General features: G+C 31.7%; 1 protein-coding gene across 9 annotated transcripts in view; it reads right to left on the reverse strand.

Moving 5' to 3' along the window:
• Positions 1 to 225: 225 nt before the first annotated feature.
• The window catches only part of EPHA5 (EPH receptor A5), a 415,456-nt gene continuing 397,789 nt past the window's right edge, over positions 226 to 17,892 (reverse strand). For 8 of the 9 annotated variants that reach the window (XM_061420302.1, XM_061420298.1, XM_061420297.1 and 5 more), the window contains 3 exons: positions 15,772 to 15,965; positions 13,052 to 13,207; positions 226 to 4,838 (listed from right to left, as the gene is read on the reverse strand). In XM_061420302.1, coding sequence (XP_061276286.1) covers positions 4,733 to 4,838; positions 13,052 to 13,207; positions 15,772 to 15,965 — 456 coding nt within the window. In that variant the 3' untranslated portion in view covers positions 226 to 4,732. Of the gene's footprint in view, positions 4,839 to 10,858; positions 13,208 to 15,771; positions 15,966 to 17,892 lie in introns of those variants that run through there. The other variant, XM_061420304.1, reaches the window with a different exon arrangement.

Genomic DNA, 17,892 nt, shown 5'->3' on the forward strand with positions numbered 1-17,892 from the left:
TAATTATGTTCATGTCCAATAATCTCAGTGTCAAACTCTAGTTGCAAAATATATTTGAATGCAAAGATTCATGAATATGTCTTTGAGGGAATGGATGCTCATTGCATTTTAATATTTAGCATTAGAAATCCCAACATGTTTATCAGAAGGAACTGAAATCATTATACAAAGATTGCAAGTTTAAAGTCTTTTGGGGGAAGGTTAAGCATGACAATTGGAATTAACTGTATTCAAAGGGTTTTTTATTTTCTGAAAAAATATAAAATTTTGTATCTTACACTACAAAAAACATGTACACAAACCAAATGCACACAGAACTTCAAATGGAGAAAAAAAATACAGAAATTCTAGTTCTTCCTTGAATTAATGCTGAGGCATGGATTTGAGCAATCCCAGTGCCTAACACAGAATAAAATAACTCTATACAGTTGCTTATAACCTGCCTGAAATTAAAACATTAAAATAAACATATTAACAAACAACTGAGTCTAAGTTTTATTCTCAGACTATTATAAATTAAATTTACACACTTTTTAAAAATAATTAATTGTAAAACTAATAGCAGTCTAAAGAAGAACAAATACGTTGACCACTGAGACTTCTACTGTTAAGACAGCCCAGCCTGAATAAACATGACGTATTTTGCCACCATCAACTTTTTTCATTTACATTTAGAAGAAACAAATGACATTTGATTCTGATTATTATAAAAGACTCTTTTAAAAAAAAGAATTGGTGTCTTTTCCTAAGTAATAATTATATGGTCATTCTGAACAAGAACATTCAATCATCTATGTGTAAAAAGACTTTTTCATAAATCAACAAGAAATGAAAAGAAAGTTCTTATCTATTTCTTCTTTGATACATTGCTATGTAATTAACAGCATAATAGAGAAAATATTCAATGTAACCAGCTGTGCTACAGAGTTGAAAAAATGATGACTTATTCTAGTTATTAATTCCAAATAAAACTAGCACTTTGTTTATTCATTATCATCATCATCATCTTATTGTTGATCATCTACTTTTATTTTGAGGTTACACATCTGGCAGGACATAAGCAAAGACAGTTTGCTATCATACTTAGCTTTCTTTTTTCTTATTTTTAGAAAGAACAAAATGATAAAAGAGTCTTATTCTACTATGGAACATCATACATCTAGTAAATTTCTAACATCTGACTCAACTGGCATTTGCCATCCAATGCACGATTACAGTAAAAAAATGTCTTCATAGGTAAGTATCTCTGCTTGTGCTTCTGAGAGCCCACTTTATATGGGAGAAAGAATGGTGTTTAAAAAAAAATCTTTTAACTTTCACATGGAGATTAAATAGCAGACATGCAAACACATTAAGTGCTCAATGATATTAATTTTCCATTTAAACTTGAGATAGGAAATTATTTCTTCACCATTGCGCACTGGTTAGAACTCTTACAAACTGAGTTAAGATTGTTCTGTATTGTTTTGACAACTCTAAAACTAAGAATACTGATCACATGTAAGTTTAGATAGAATATTAGAATATAATTTTTACAGTAATCCTACAACTTCAGAATACTGACTTGGTGATTAAAACACAAGAAATAAAACACAGGCACATTAATTTTTTTTAAATGGGAAAATCGAAATTTTTACCTTTTAACATACAATGCATACATTTTCAACGGTCAAGAAGAGAAACTGAGTATGTCATTTTTACATGCGAGCAAATGGCAAGATTAGAAAACAAATTATGATTGATAAAAGTAGTCATTGAGCGACTTCAACAGATATCAGTAAGTTGAAAATTATTTTCTGCTTGTACACCTTTTTCAAAGTTAAACACTGAGAAAGACTTACGGTCTAAAGGTATTGCTATTGTTAAAATAACATTATGTTTAATTTGACAAATCTATCTCATGTACTAAAATTATTGAATCTGTGTTTCACTTTTGGTTGTCTGCTGGGTGACAATATTAACCAAAAGAATAAGAAATCACACAATCAAGATTTGTCAAACTTTGCCCTGGGTTACTGCCTCACTGTATTTCACAAAAGCTGCTTCTCTCCTTGTTCCACTTCTCACATTTATAGATGAGATTGGCACTTCCCAATTGGTGACATATCCAGTGGAGAACAAATATTTTAGAAATAAATTATTTCCTCTTTTTTGAGGAGGAGTACATCATATAAAATCATATTGACATTCCTTAGAAAATCTCAACCAAAGTGAGATAGGGATGAAAGCTATGTGTTTATTTAACTTTCATCTCAATTTACTTTTGTAAATATACATCAAGGTGGCAAAAGAGGCAAACAAATTTAATTAAAATTAATTTAAAATATCTCTTATGAAAAAGAGAAAACCTTCATTAAAACGTCAAATTCCAATCACTTAGATATACTCCATCCTGACCTTGCAATCATCTTTGAACACATAAAGCTGGAGAACAATTTAAATATATTTGTTATGTATATAACTTGATAGACTTTGGCCAGTCCATCAAATTTAATTTTATGGCAGTTTACCTTTTAAATCAACAAATCTGTTCTTACTTGAAGTTTCTCAATTGTTACTTTATCACTTAGATTAGGTTGGTTTTACAAAATTCAATAAGTGCAACACAATCTCTGATTATTTTGTACAAAAGGAATTAGTTTACTATTTTTCCTGAAACGAACAAATGCATCTTTTATAAAAGTGATGCTTGCTTACTTGTGATTTCATCAAGACAAACTTGTATCCATCTCTAGTTTCTTCAGAAATTTCACTAAACTGAAATAATTAAGCATAGTCTGTGTGGACCCATGGTACACTATATACCTATAAAGAATTATAGCTCTATTTGACAGGACTCAATATATCATTTGAAATTGTTTAAAACTCTCTCCCTTTTCCTCCCTATATTCTTTAGCAAAGAGCTACTTAAGTGAGGGTGGGTAGGGTAAAAGGAAGAACTTATTCCTATACATGCTAACGTTTGACTGAAACAGGTGTTTGGGAGAGAGAGGGGGAATACTGAAAATATAATGCAAGTATGTTCCTTACGGATGTCACTAATCCAGGCTACTCCAATACACTATTGCTGTTGACAATCTGAAGTAGGCTGTATTTTGTTTAAATGCTGTGCTTCTTGAATAATCATGTCATTTCATGATTTATACAGTGTAATAATACAAAAGAACTTGGTTATTTCACCAAGGAGTTCAGTTTTGTTCAGGTTCTAATAAATAGTTTAATTTGTATTACAGCACAAATATCACTCTTCACCAAGTTTGGTACATGGCATGTACATAGGACATTTTATATTTCTTAATAAGGCCAATTGAATAGCACATTAGAATGACTCCTCAAGATCGATTCAATGTAACTGAATATAAGATAAAATTACCAAAGGAAAAAACAGCCATCAACAAATAAAACAGGTCAAGTCTTGCCATAGAGAAAATTCTAAAAGGAAAAAAAAAAGATGGATGTATTTGACATCATTCCATTTCTGCTTTAGTATCAAAATTTCTAGAGCCAGGCTACAAAGGAAATGGTTACAAAGGATTAACACTTAGGAGTAATGCTTGGTGCTATGTGCTGGATTTAACAATATTAACAGAAGTCTGCACAGTTAAATCCTCCTACATCCTGCTGAAAATGTGCCCTTTGGTGTCAACTTTTCTTGACAAGATATTTTCTTGGACTCAGAAAGGTGAAATTTCTTACAGGGGTGCAAGATTAATGGCTAGAAGAACTCCATTGTCACAGATATCACAAAATGTTTTTAAAACACCAAAGGGGATTTAGTCTTATAGACATTTCCTGTTACTGAATAGAGAGATTTAGCAGCTTTTGGACACATGAGAGGAAAAAAGACACAAGCTTGTGTTAGATTTTGTTTTACTGCTTCCCTATTTCTCCTATTTCTAATATACCCTGGAATGTGTGTTCCTGAATGTTGCTAAAATTAAAATACTATTAACAATGCAAGCTGAATGGTAATACACACATGTGCAAGCCACACACACACAAAGCTCCACCTTAAATTGATTCCTGGGTACACAGCAAATTATACAGTATATACACATTTATTACCTAGTAGTATCTAGAAGAGCAACTAAAAGTAAACTTTATAACACAGAAAAATAAATATACACCCTGTATTGTACTTGTCCTTGATCAAGCAACATGTTTATACACTAGTTTCTATAATTTAATGCTGTGTAACAGCATTTAAAATTACAAAAGAAGAGATCTATTTAGAAATTATCTAACCATATTGCTCTTCAATACACTTTCGTAGACAATTAAGACTTGAAGTAAACGTCAGTAAATTGCAGCTTTTGTTAGCCTACAGATGGCTATCAAACTTTCCTTTCAAGTAGATTCTTGGAAGTTTTGAAAGGGGCTGCCTTCATTCAGTCTAAAAAGGTGCTATATATAGTTATATATTTCATGTATAAAATTTTGTAGAAGTTGGGAGAAGGATGTTGTTGTTGTAATACAAGGTAGTGTTTAAACTTCATGTTCTTATTCCATGCAGGTTATATTTGCTTCATGAAAAATGAAGACACCAAGAGGAAGATAAAGAGATTTTAGTAAAACACTGATTACAAATTCTGTGGCTGAAACAAATGCTTTCTTAATGTTTAGAAATCGCTGAGTTTTCCCTTTTTCCCCTTTGTTTTTTGTTAAAATAAATCTCAGAGCTTGTTTACAAAGTGCAGAGTCATTCACTTGACGAAGTGACAATAAACTGAAGTTACAGTGGCACCATCCCGTTGACCAGCTGCACCTTCATTTCTTGAAGGCTGTTCATAATCTTCTTCTGGTGACCAACAAGAGTCACTCCAAGCCGTCTCAAATCCCTGCATGAAGAAAGCACACATTGGATGTATGTATTGACTCAGTTTGTAGCACAGCACAATACCTCACGTTGGCAAAGAGGCAAACCTTTTGCAGAAGCTAATTAGATTACAGTCCCAATTTAGATATATGGGGTCCAATTTTCAAATGCAGGCTCTAAAATTGTACCTTAAAATCTATTTGCAGTCAAAAATATTTACAAGAAGTTTTATATATATATAACAAATATATATATATATATATTTGCCCTCCTCTTTTGGATTTTTCGGATGGCACAGAGCAGAGAAAAAACAAATTTGCACATGTTACCAATAAATATTTAATTAAACGGTACAATTTCATTGCATGGTTTTGAAAACGTGGACCTACAATATGAACAAGCACTTTTTATTTTACTAAAAGAAGTAAGCATAAAATATACTTTAAAAAATTTCATAGCTAAGCATTCGAAGACCAACCTTTTCAAATGACTCAAGTCAGCACAATCATTTTATATATCGGGTATCTTCAGGGGATAATCATCACTACATTGCTCTGATAATGCTTAAAATATTTTATTTTTCACTTGGAATCCATAGTAGCACAGCTTTCTTCCTTTATCAAATATATCTTGGTTCTATTGGCGTTTAGAGCATTCTGAAGATTACACGCTATCAAGAGATCTTTTCAAAAGACATTTTTATATTATTGCTTTTTAACAAGCTTATTATTCAAAATAAACTTAAAAATGTTTAGATTCCTAAACTAATAGCATATTATGGCATTCAAAGCCAGAGCTCATGGTTTTTAAATATTATTTCACAGGATATCCAGGAGTTCTATTTTTCCAAAATATGCATTTGACATATATAATAATTTAGATATGTTTGACAGATAACAATGTTAATTATTAAAAAAACTGAGCATTAGTGATTCAAGATTTTTCAATGACAAGATTTTAAAATGTTTGCCATGTTAGATTTCTTTAGATAATTACTCTGCTTAACACATTATGTATTCAGTAAATGTACTAATTTCAGACTGTCCTAGAATTCTTTATAATTGGATTCAATTGCACTGGAATTATAGGTAAAACTGAATAGTTTTGGACACTCAAAAAATCTCTTAATTATCAGAAGGTAGAAATTGAGTAAATGGAGCTCTATGTGTATTAGTATTGGAAATATTATTTATCTAAGAGATATGGATTTGTTCCCTGGGTCAGGAAGATACCCTGGAAGAGGGAAGCCCACTCCAGTAGTCTTGTCTGGAGAATCCCATGGACAGAGGAGCCTGGTGGGCTACAGTTGGTCCATGGGGTCACAAAGAGTTGGACGCAACTGAGCAGCAGAGTTGAAGTGACTTAGCAGCACCAGCAAGTAATACATTAGGTGTCTTTTTCCTTTTATGTTTTGTTGATTTCTTATGAGAGTTTTAGCAAATGGCAAATAGCTAAAGAAAAAGCAATGAACACTTATGGTGGAAACATTTCTTTCTTTGAATGTAAATGTGAAACATTTAATTTAGAAATTATTATAGCTACAAGACACCAGAGTATAATAAAACTAAGAATAATGAAGCAATGAAGACAATCAACAAAACTTAAAAAGCAATAAAATTTCGGTTTAAACAAAATCACTATTGTTAGTTATGAATGGTCTTTCTTGGTGGCTCAGCTGGTAAAGAATCCGCCTGCAGTTGAGGGAGACCTGGATTTGATTCCTGGGTTGAGAAGATCCCCTGGAGAAGAGAACGGCTACCCACTCCAGTATTCTGGCCTGGAGAATCCCATGGACTGTATAGTCCATGGTGGGGCAAAGAGTCGGACATGACTGAACGACTTTCACTAGTCATGAATAGATTGTAAAACAGCTAATGGCAGACAACATAGGAACAAAAGAGATTTGAGTTTAATCTTGTCTTTTTCAATTAAATCAGGGTTTCTGAGCCTTGCCCCTGTTAACATTACAGGCTGGATAATTTTTTGTTTGTAGAGGCTACCCTGTGTATTAAAGGACATCTACCAGCATGCCTTACCTGGTCCCACTAAATATCAGAAATACTGGATGGCCACTGGCCCTTTGTCGTAACAAGACAAAATGTCTCCAGACATTGCAAAGTGTCCCTTGAGTGGAAAAATCTCCCCTTAAGAAGCATTGCGATAAATATAATAAAATAGGTAACAATTAAGATTGTCCTCTTCCTATATGATAGGAAAATATATAAGCAATATGATATAGATTTTTGTTAATTTCCTTTTGTGGATCAGAAAACAATTTCTCATTTCTCTGAGATATAACATTGACCAAAGAACTTCAAATTACATGCAAACATTGATTAATCTGTGAAATGAGAAATCTGTATATATAACATCAAATATCCAGAATTCCAAAAGAAAGAAGATATCTAATGAAGGAAACAAAACACATGATTATTTGACTGAATCTATGGTAATCCAGTCTATACTTCATGGCAACTACAGTTATGGGCTAATTAACACTGTCATATTTCCACATGTAACATGAATTATGAAGACAATTTATGGGTGCTCACTACCAACTTTTGGACTTAAGTCAGGAGAAAAGGGGATAAAATTTCTTAACCTGAAAGCAATCTCTACTAGAGAATGTAAATAATTAGAACTTGAAATAAAGTTTAAAACATATGTTTTATCATGTGTTTTATAAACCTACATGTGATTCTGACAAAGGTTTGAAAGTACTGATTTAATATATACATACTTAAACTGCAGAATCCATATGGCTAATCCAATTATTAAGAATGAGTTTTTGAAAATAGCTATTATAGTTATTCTGACAGACCTGAAAAAATATTACAGACTTTCCTGCTCAAACAGGGTGAACTTTGCATGTATAATACCGAAATCTTAATTTAAAGTGTATGTGTTTCTGGAGTGTGGTGCATGGGCGTAAGTGTGTATGTATTCCATATTCCAACTCTTGGTTGCTTTGCCTCTTATTAAATCACTAGTTTGACTTATTTTTTTTTCCCACTGTCTTAATCTGTTAATATATGTAAATATAACTTTATTCTCTGCAAATAACCACAAGAAAGAATCTGGTTCAGTGCTTTGGGAATTTACATTTTTCATGACATCTATATCATGCTAAAGAATGAATATTTTAAGGAATTGTATTTGATTAATACAGTTACAGAGTTTGTGTTTATAGGCAAATAAAACCTGACCTTTTCCAGAACATTTCATATATCTAGATGTTAAGTTAAATTTGTTTAAATTTTCCCAAGCACAAATTTTATTTAGGATCATCTTATGACCTGATAATCCCTTAACATTCATACAGAATTTCAGACCAGTGAAATTCTCTATCCTTCTCCTCTCTCTAACATTTCATCTCTCTTACATTTCACCTCCCACCTCTATCTACACCTCTTTCCATGGGATAAATGGAATTATGAAAATACAGCACTCAGTTTTACATACTGCCATAAATTATGTGTCTTTAATGGAATGCTGTTTTTGAGGTCTGACCTGTCATTTCAAAAGCTGACAAATTAATGTGCAGAGAATTAGAAAGTAGCATGATTATAATGCATGCAATGTACGTTTATACAGTGTGATTTTAAAAATGTGGGGAAAACCAAGATTACTCATGCAGTTAAATCTGTTCTCAGGAGCAAAGTTTTCTTTAAAAATTCCATTTAATATTTTCCTACTAAAATTACAAATAAGAATTAAAAAGGTATTAGGAAAATGTTTCCTGTAAAGGTTAAGTAACTTTATTCCAATATTGATAAATACATTATGGTATTTTCTTTTATGTAGCTTTGTCTCACATTTTTGGGATTTTCAATAATTTCTATTTTACTTCTTAAAGCACCTATTAAATAGTCTATTTAACAGTAATAATGTAAGAAATTTGATAAAAATAAAAGTATTTTCCATTACATGATAAAGGTGCTACTCTATGAATATTTTTGAAAAAAAAATACTTGAAAATGTGTTATTTTACTCATTTCATTTATCTACATAGGAGTTTTTGTAGCAAGGGAAAGTTTTAGGTGTGTCCCCTTACATATATGATACTAATTTTATCATGACCACGTGTAATCTTAAGTAATACCCAAAGCCAATTTAATGATAATAAACTAAATTTCAGCATAGGCTTATGAATCTAAACATGATAGACTGATATTGTTACATAAAAAAGTTTTAATTTTGTCAACAAAACATGATTAGTTTTAGAAAAGCTGTAAATATAATGAATTGCCCTTGTGACAACATTCCAATCTTTTTTTAAATGTTATTTCTTAATATAAAATAATGGAAAACACTGGTATTATGGTGTTAAATGGCAGAATGAAAAGTAGAAACTAAACAGGAGGTTTAGTTGATGTTGGAGCCAACTCTTGATTATTCAGGATGTAATTTATCCACTGGTATAGGAAATGTTCCCTTACATTCTTCTCCCTTCTGCTTTACACATCTTTTAGCCATATCACTAGTACTTAGCTCCACCAACACAGGCTGGATAGGAGAAGGGAGAAGAGAGGTTAATGAACATTCACTAAATTTCAGTGTTTATTCTTATTGTCATAGTTTTATGATGCAATTGTATATTTGGGATTTTTTTTTGGTCACTTCAAAGAATCCTGATAATCATATATGTACTGTACAAGGTATACATATATCTTGGCAGGGAGGACTTAACCATGACCTGGCTATAACTTTCAATGGATGAGACCTTGTGAGGGTTCAGTTCAGTTCAGTCACTCAGTCGTGTCCGACTCTTTGCGACCCCATGAATTGCAGCAGGCCAGGCCTCCCTGTCCATCACCAACTCCCAGAGTTCACTCAAACTCATGTCCATCGAGTTGTGAGAGTTACACTGGATGTTTTAGCTTATGCAGAACACGGAGGATATTAAGTACTCATATGTGTTCTTTAGGCATATACTAAATTATGCATAATGACTTTATCAATAAGTTAAATTTGAGTAGAAAGTAAAAGTGAAAGTCGCTTAGTCATGTCCGATTCTTTGCGACCCCATGGACTGTACAGTCCATGGAATTCTCCATTTGAGTTAGTGGGCACAAATTTTGGCTCCAGATTTGCTACACTTAATTTTAATATTTTAAGACCTCAATTCAATAAATAAATAAGTAAATAGGAATTGCTTCAGCTTACACATGATTGGTATAATAAAGTTTATTGGATTTTATTCATTTTCTGAATAATCAAAAGTTGACAGTACTGATCTGACAAGAAGTTTAAAAAACAGCTGTGCTACTGTCCTTAATTCCAATATTTGGATTCAATGTGCAACTCACCTCAAGCTCACAGATCCCCCTATAGACCATAACTCCCTGCACTTAAACGCCATAGTACAGATTGCATAATTGCTGCTACAACAATTGTTGTCATATAAGTACTGCACACAGAACAGCCAAGGTTAGGCACAGAGAACAGCAGACAGAAACATCTGAAGTTGAAAGCCACTTTTGTTGAATACATTTTAACTCTAAATTCTAAAAATATTTCATTTCTATTCCACATCAAGCCTTACATATATGTGCTGGCCAAAAAAACATAAATAAAATTAAACCTCTATGAAGGAAATTTTCACCAAAGTATGTGGTTCTGAAAAATTATAATTGTTTCCTCTTCCTTATTCAAAATCCGTCATGAGAACAAATTTGATGGCACAAATTATATTAATAACATATTTTTCTTAGGTATGTATATGGCAGTTTGGTCTTTTGCTTTATATTAATTAATTTTAACTTTTTTCAAAGCATTTCTTACAGTATATTCTTCCAGTTCTCAGTTTCAAAATTATGCTCTGGCAATAATACTGGTATATTTTATTTCATTATAGTTTATACAGGCTACATAAAATTATTATTTAGACATGGGCCTAGTGACTAAACAACAAAAAAGACCATGTAGAAATAAATCTTTAATTATTTAAGATTTTGTCTTTGTCTTTACTAATATTTTAGTTCCTTTGCCATAGTCCTTGATAATGACTGGCTTTTTTTTTTTTTTTCTTTTTGGTCAAGAGCAAGCAAAATGCACATATAGTCTTTTTTTTATATTCTTGACCAAACAAGTAACTGATTACTCATTCTTCTGTGCGTTATTTAACATAACATTTTGATAAATACGTTCTTACTAATAGAGGGAAAATGTGGTCAAAATACAATAAACAAGAAGACATGTGTTGGACTCTCCAATAAATCGGCTTCACTTAAGTTTGGCTGGCTCAGTTCCTCCTAACGAATGTGGTATTTATAGTCCCAGGAAACTGAAGCAATTGACACATTGACACCAACATTCTCTGAACAGGAAGATGTTGGTAAATCTCTTAATTTCACCTTATTCTTAGGTCAGAGTAAATAAATTACAACATAAAATATATGAAAGGAGGCAATACAGAAGGCAACATGCTATCAAAGCAACAGAGAGGGAAGAAACTCAACCATGTAGAGAAGATTTGACCAGACAAAAATACAGGAGAATAGAAGCGAGTTTCAGACCATCACAAGATGAGAGAAGAAGCTATTAAGTCTTGAAAGAAAACATACAAAATGAGAGACTTTTGAAACAGAAGGGAAAATAGAAAAGTAAACAGAAAGGAATTATTAGACATAATAAAAAGTGAAACCATAATGTAAAATTTTTAACATATTTATAGTATTTGGGGGCCCCAATGAAAGTAAAACAGAGGAATTAATGCAAAAGCCATTATTAGTGATTATAACTATTCTGTTACGGAGAAACAAAAAAGTAGTGGATGTAAATATATACATGTATATGTGCTATTTTAATAAAAAGAGAGACGTGGTTTAATGCAAATAGTTTTATTACATATTTACAAGTAATCTGACATTGGGTAGAAGAAATACCTACAGTATCATTTTAATATAAAATGACAAATGACTTTAATAAATTAAAATGACCATTTTTACTGAAAAATTAAATAGCAATCATGTAAAAATAGTTTTAAATTATCAATAAATTTTTCTGTTTACTATTTCAAATATAGTACTCATGAGTTTTTTGAGTGTCCAAAGAAATAATGGGCAAAGTATATGTGCTCTCAAGTAGATATGATCTAGTGGTGATGGTGAGAATGATATTCAATAAATTAAGATAGCTAGCTGAGTGGTGATTTTAGGTCCTTTTAGTTATAGTTATGAAGAAGAGAAATTCTGAGAAAGTGACATTAATTGGTGATCAGTGATGGTACCCTGTTACCTTTTATGTGGATAGGCAGTGAGTTCAATAAACCAGAGAATGCCAGAGTAGAAATGGTGAGAACCAAGTGCTCAGTGTTCATATTATGTGATGTAATGGAAGAAAGACTGTGGTTTAGTGCTTTAGAAAGTTCTACCATGCTTTAAAACTTACAACAATATTTTAACCTTTGAATGTGTAGGCAATTTGAACTGTTATTATTATATTCATAGGTTAAAACATCATTTTTGTTAATGTAATCCAGATGTAACCACCATAACAACAGTTTTCACAAATTACAAATATTAGGCTAAAATAATTACACGTACAGAGTATATAATAAAATACAAACAACTTACAACCCTAAAGAATTCAATTTTTAACTCTAGTGATTTTTATATAATAAGATTTGATAGATTTTATCTTAAACGTGCAAACAGAAGAGGGCACAATTGGTTTCCACTGAGATTGTACCAAATAACAAAAATCAAGGCAGGATCTAATATATTCTTGGATTGCAAGAATATAAGATGCACCACTTATAGAGTAAACGGGATGAGATTCCTGCCCAGGAAGCTTTATTTAAGCTGTTGTTATCTGGGTATTCATCAAAGCCGAAACTTTAGAGTACGTTTTGTTGTTACAGGGCTAGCAGCACCAATTGTGCTTACAGTTTGTTTTGTATTTACATTCATATAACACAAGTATCAGTAGAAAAACTTTGTCAAGAAAACATCTTTTCTACAACACAAAGTACCAGTATTTTGCCAAGATGTTATTCCAATCAATCAAATACTCAAATGTTATTTGTTTGAAGCAAAGAAGCAAAGATACTGGCCACAAGTAGCATTAATCATGCAGTTGTTAACAATACAGGCTAAAAATGAAGACGCTTCTTTGAAAGCTGCCACACACGGACAAAGGTTAACTGATTTCCCTTGATTTCATCCAGATTGGTTTCTGAACAATTTTTCTCGCCCCAGCAATTACGTAAAAATTATCAGAAAAATTACTCACTCCAAGGTCACCTGAGCCACAGCGTCCATTGAACTGTATCCATTTTCCATGAAAATCTCTGTATATCGGCCCATTTTGATTGCTTCTAGCCATTCGCCTACTGATCTGTAGGCCCCAGATCCCAGTGAGCCATGTTCTGCCAATAAATTAGATACTCTAAAACACAAAAAACACAAATATTAAAAAATTTATTGTAATATTAACTCATTACCAATGGATCTTTGAGTTTATAAGTATATTTATAGGAGAAAAATATACAAATGCTAACAAGGAAGAAAATAATTCGAAAAACAGAATGCAAAAATCAGCCTATTCAGATTTTTTCTATCCATAACTAACAATGACTTATAATGGTTTGATAACTGAATTTTCTGTAATACAAAACATTAGAAAAAAATTCCATGTTAGTAATTTAGATGTATTAATTTCCTCTTCAGTTTTGTTTGTAAAATACAGAAAATGCTACCAAATAGAGACATGTAGGATAATTTGTGTAAAGTCAATTGCTTCTAGACTTTGCTAGAGAAACTTGTACTCATTTAATCTTATTTCCTAGAAGACCAGAAATTAGTTATCCTTTATTTTATGCTCTTACATAGGAGTGCTTGTTAACTCACCTAGGAGTAGAACTGGAAAGCAAAATGTAACCCTTAATATTAATACATAAGAAAACAAAATAGAATTAATCAAACTATGTGATGCTCTTAACTATATTAAATTTACACTCCTTGACCAATAATATATGAAATGATTATGATGATTTCTGGAAAATTTACTCTCATTCTCCACTCTAAAACTAAAGTATTTCTTTTTAAGTTTTTATTTTATTTCATCTCTCTCTCCCTCAAGAGTTTGTTACTCATTTCTGCATACTCAGCACCTAGCCCACAGCCTGACAGAGAATACATACATGAATATTTATCGGATGAATAAATAGACATTTTGTAGTAATTTGTAGTCAATAAATAGTAGAGTCAAAGATTTGTTGAATTTGGAGAACAGGATCTTGAAATTGAGATAATAGAAGAGATGCAATTTGGGGTAATAGCAAAGTCTAGAATATGACTATGAAAAAGAGTCCAAGGTGGGTTAGAGACCAAAATCACTGAAGGAGAAAATTTCAAGGTATTGAGAAATATTTGAATATCATCTACATGGTTACTCAATTCACCTAATTTTGTGACATGTGTAGGAACAGAGAGAGACAGTGAATCAGGAACTAACATCTTCGAGAACCAGGACTTGTAGATGAATGAATAAAAAATCAGGTAGAGAATGATACAGCCCTCCCCCTAATATCTGCAGCTGATTGATTGCAGGACCAGCCCTCCACCCAATTAATACCCAAATCCATGGATGCTCAAGTTTCTTATATAAAATGATATAGTAGAGTCAGCCCTCTATGTCCACCCATACAGAGTGTTGGCCATAGAGTCTTAAGCTAAATCTGTTAAATGAAATCTAGCAAGTTGAATTCTATGTAATACATATGTAAAGTAATATGAAATTTTGTTAGAAAATTTTCAACTGCTCTCAATCTATAATGATGATGTTGAAATTAATACAATTTAGAACTTAAAATTTCTCTTTATGATTTCCTTTCCTTACATCAATTTGTGACAACATAATTCAAACAACTAGAGAGAAACACAATATTTTAGATGACCAAAAAAAAAATTAAAAGCAGTTACTTTGGGAATAACATAAGGAGTAATCTCTAAGATGTATTCTCCATTTGCTACCACAGAAAGCTAATGATGCCTGAACAGAGTTTGAAGATTCATTCCTCATTTGTATTTAAAAATGACTCTTTGTCTAGTAAACAAATGTTTATACCAGAGTCACAGAACTTATGTAACTTTATCAATAAATTGTTTCTCATTTGGTGCATACTATGGGCAGTCAATTCAGCTACCAGAAGGATACCTTTTCTTGTAGAGAACGATAACTGCCTTATATATAGTGAAAATAATAATCTGGTATATTTCCTAGTACATAATCAAAATGATGTCCTTTATTGAGAGGACAATTTTGTAATTTTTCAAGTAAACGAGTTAAGAATTCTTTATATAAGATAACATTATTTAAATGCATTTACAGGCATTCAGAAAAATTTTAAAAATGCTCATTTGCTCACACAAGTTTTTTCCACAAGATTACTCATTTATTAGTTTCAAGTCCTGTTTAAACTACACAGTAAATGATTATCCAAATGTCTATACTCAACTGGATAAGAGGAAAGAGTCTCTTAAGGAGTTGTTGATGTTTATAGAATATGACAGGTTGAGAAATCTAGCTAAGGAAATCAAGAGTAATTGTTATATATTTCTGGTTTAAAATTTTTTCAGTGATTAACTGGCTTTTTCCCGTGATCTTATAATCTTATTTCCCCATCCAAACCTATATGGGGTTCAAAGCACTGGAAAGTACATATATTTGGGGATTTTTAGGAAATATTACCTGAATTTGACTACAGTTAACATTTATCTGAAACTGGTAGGTTACACTATTAGATTAGGTATAGGTGTTTTTAAGTATAATTTAATCATTTATATTTCATTCATGTAAAGAACATTATGCAAAAACCATATTCAAATAAATTAGTGTAATATAGGTTCATAGGCTAATATGTGTACAAAAATAATTTCATTAACTTGATATCTATGGCATTAATCTGAATTTGCAATATTCAGAAAAATCTCCCCAGTCTGGCCTTGTACCTGCTTGATGCATTAACCAGTGTCTTCAAGCTACTTGGGTTACGGATCAGCTTGTCCAACATGTTGACAATTTCTTCAAACTTGGGCCTGCTATTTCGATCTTTCTGCCAGCAATCCAGCATTAATTGGTAGAGAGCAGCAGGGCAGTCCATGGGGCTTGGCAGACGGTAGCCTTCCTCTACGGCTTTAATCACCTGTGTAAAGTGAAAGAGAACGGGTCCCCCAACACCACAGATTAAATACAGAATAGTTTGAGAAATTTCCCACTGCTTAGCTTGCATCCTTACTCTTATTCTTGCAATAACAACCAGCATCACTGCCTCTAACACCCTTCATTACTCCTTTTGCTGCAAAACACGATGAAAAGAAATAATAGGCTATCATACAAAGATAGGCTTTCCTCACTTATGATAAAGAAAATAAATGGTAATCATTTTCACCTAAAATATTGATAAAGGGTAATTTATAAAATTAATTGACATAAAAGTAAATAGTTCATGCTTTATTTATCCTCACATTCTGGAATCAAATTGAGATTAACTTTTTTAGTGATTTCTCTGAAAATTTAATGTCTTTTTAATGAAAAATTATGTGTAGAACCACATTTTTAAAAATAATAGAAGCACAATTTTACTTCTAAAAGAGACTTTTGGATGGCAAATGATGGATAAGTCAAAGGCTAAATTAGTATAACTGTCTCCTGTATCATTTTATAATATCAAGGTCTGGCTGTTTATTATAACCTACTGTTTTCAGTCGGGAATTTGGAATGACTGTTTAGTAGTGTGAGCATTACAAACATCACTGATTTTAAATGCAACCACACATATGAGTATCAGTCTAATTGTGAGTTTTTTTTTTAAACAAAAACATTCTTAATGTTGCTGCTGCCATCAAACTATCTAACTCTAGAATTGTTCATGTTATCAAACAATAATACATATGTTATTCAATGATTTAAATTCTAATATTTAAATGATACCAAAAACCAATAATGATGAGCATATTTCTCAAATCCTATTTGAATATTTTCTTAATGATTGTTACGTGTTTGTTTCAACAAACACTTTAGATTTGACCTGACAATTAGAAAAAATAGGATTATAATAGAGTATATAAAGACAATTTTGAAAGGTTGGAGAGAAATCAGTCTTCTAATGATAAAGGAAACAGCATCTGAACAAAAGCAGGGGCAGATGGAGGAAGACAAAATGGCAGATTTCAGAGACATTTATAACACATGGGTAGAGGGGCTAGTAGAGAAAATTTTTGAGAGAAAATAAGTTCAAGCCTTTCATGCTGGTTGATTTTTGCTGTTAATTTTAGGTAAGAACATTTATGGGGGTGGGTAAGGTTGACAGGTATAATTTGGAGCTTGTTTTATTTGAAGTAAGTTTAGGCAACTGTGGATGGCAATTTGCAGGAATCTGGCTAGAGTACAGGAGATATTTGGGCTGATAATATGAATGTGAGGGTCATCAGCACTTGGTCACAGCTTGAGGTCGGGTGTAGTTTATAGCTCCCTGGGAAGGACACAAAATAAAGGTTCCTGAGAAGCACCAATAGTTAAGTTCAGGCAAAGAAATAAAAAGAACTCAAGGACTCTGAGAGTCATCTACTGCTTTAGTTGACTCAAAAAAATACAAAAAATTAAAAGGCAAATCATAGTAGAAAATATTTTAAAAATTATAAGATATAGTTAACATATCTAGTGTATTAAAATCTCACACAGTATTGAGAAGTAAAATAATAAAACAAATAAGAAATAGGTACTAATAAAAAATTTACAAAAGAAAAAAGTGCTAAATCAATTCTAAGAAATTATTATCACTAGTGATCAAATAAATGAATAGTAAAAATTAAAAGTGCCATTTGCACTCCTATATTTATGAAAGTTCATTAATTTGCTTATTATAAGACTCCACATTGTTTATAAGGACAATGGTTATTCTCTAATAATGTCTATGTAGCAGAATTAAATGTCTTAATAGAGTTTATATCATGAAATATTTTACTATGCAGTGAAAGTAGTCATTCATATTTACATAAAATCTGATATATCTTATAATGTGCTTGTCCTCAAAGCTTAATACTAATTACACCTACTTTTTTTTCTTTGAC

This window comes from Bos javanicus, chromosome 6 (genome assembly GCF_032452875.1).
Source record: "Bos javanicus breed banteng chromosome 6, ARS-OSU_banteng_1.0, whole genome shotgun sequence".
In the NCBI taxonomy this organism is placed as follows: Eukaryota; Metazoa; Chordata; class Mammalia; order Artiodactyla; family Bovidae; genus Bos; species Bos javanicus.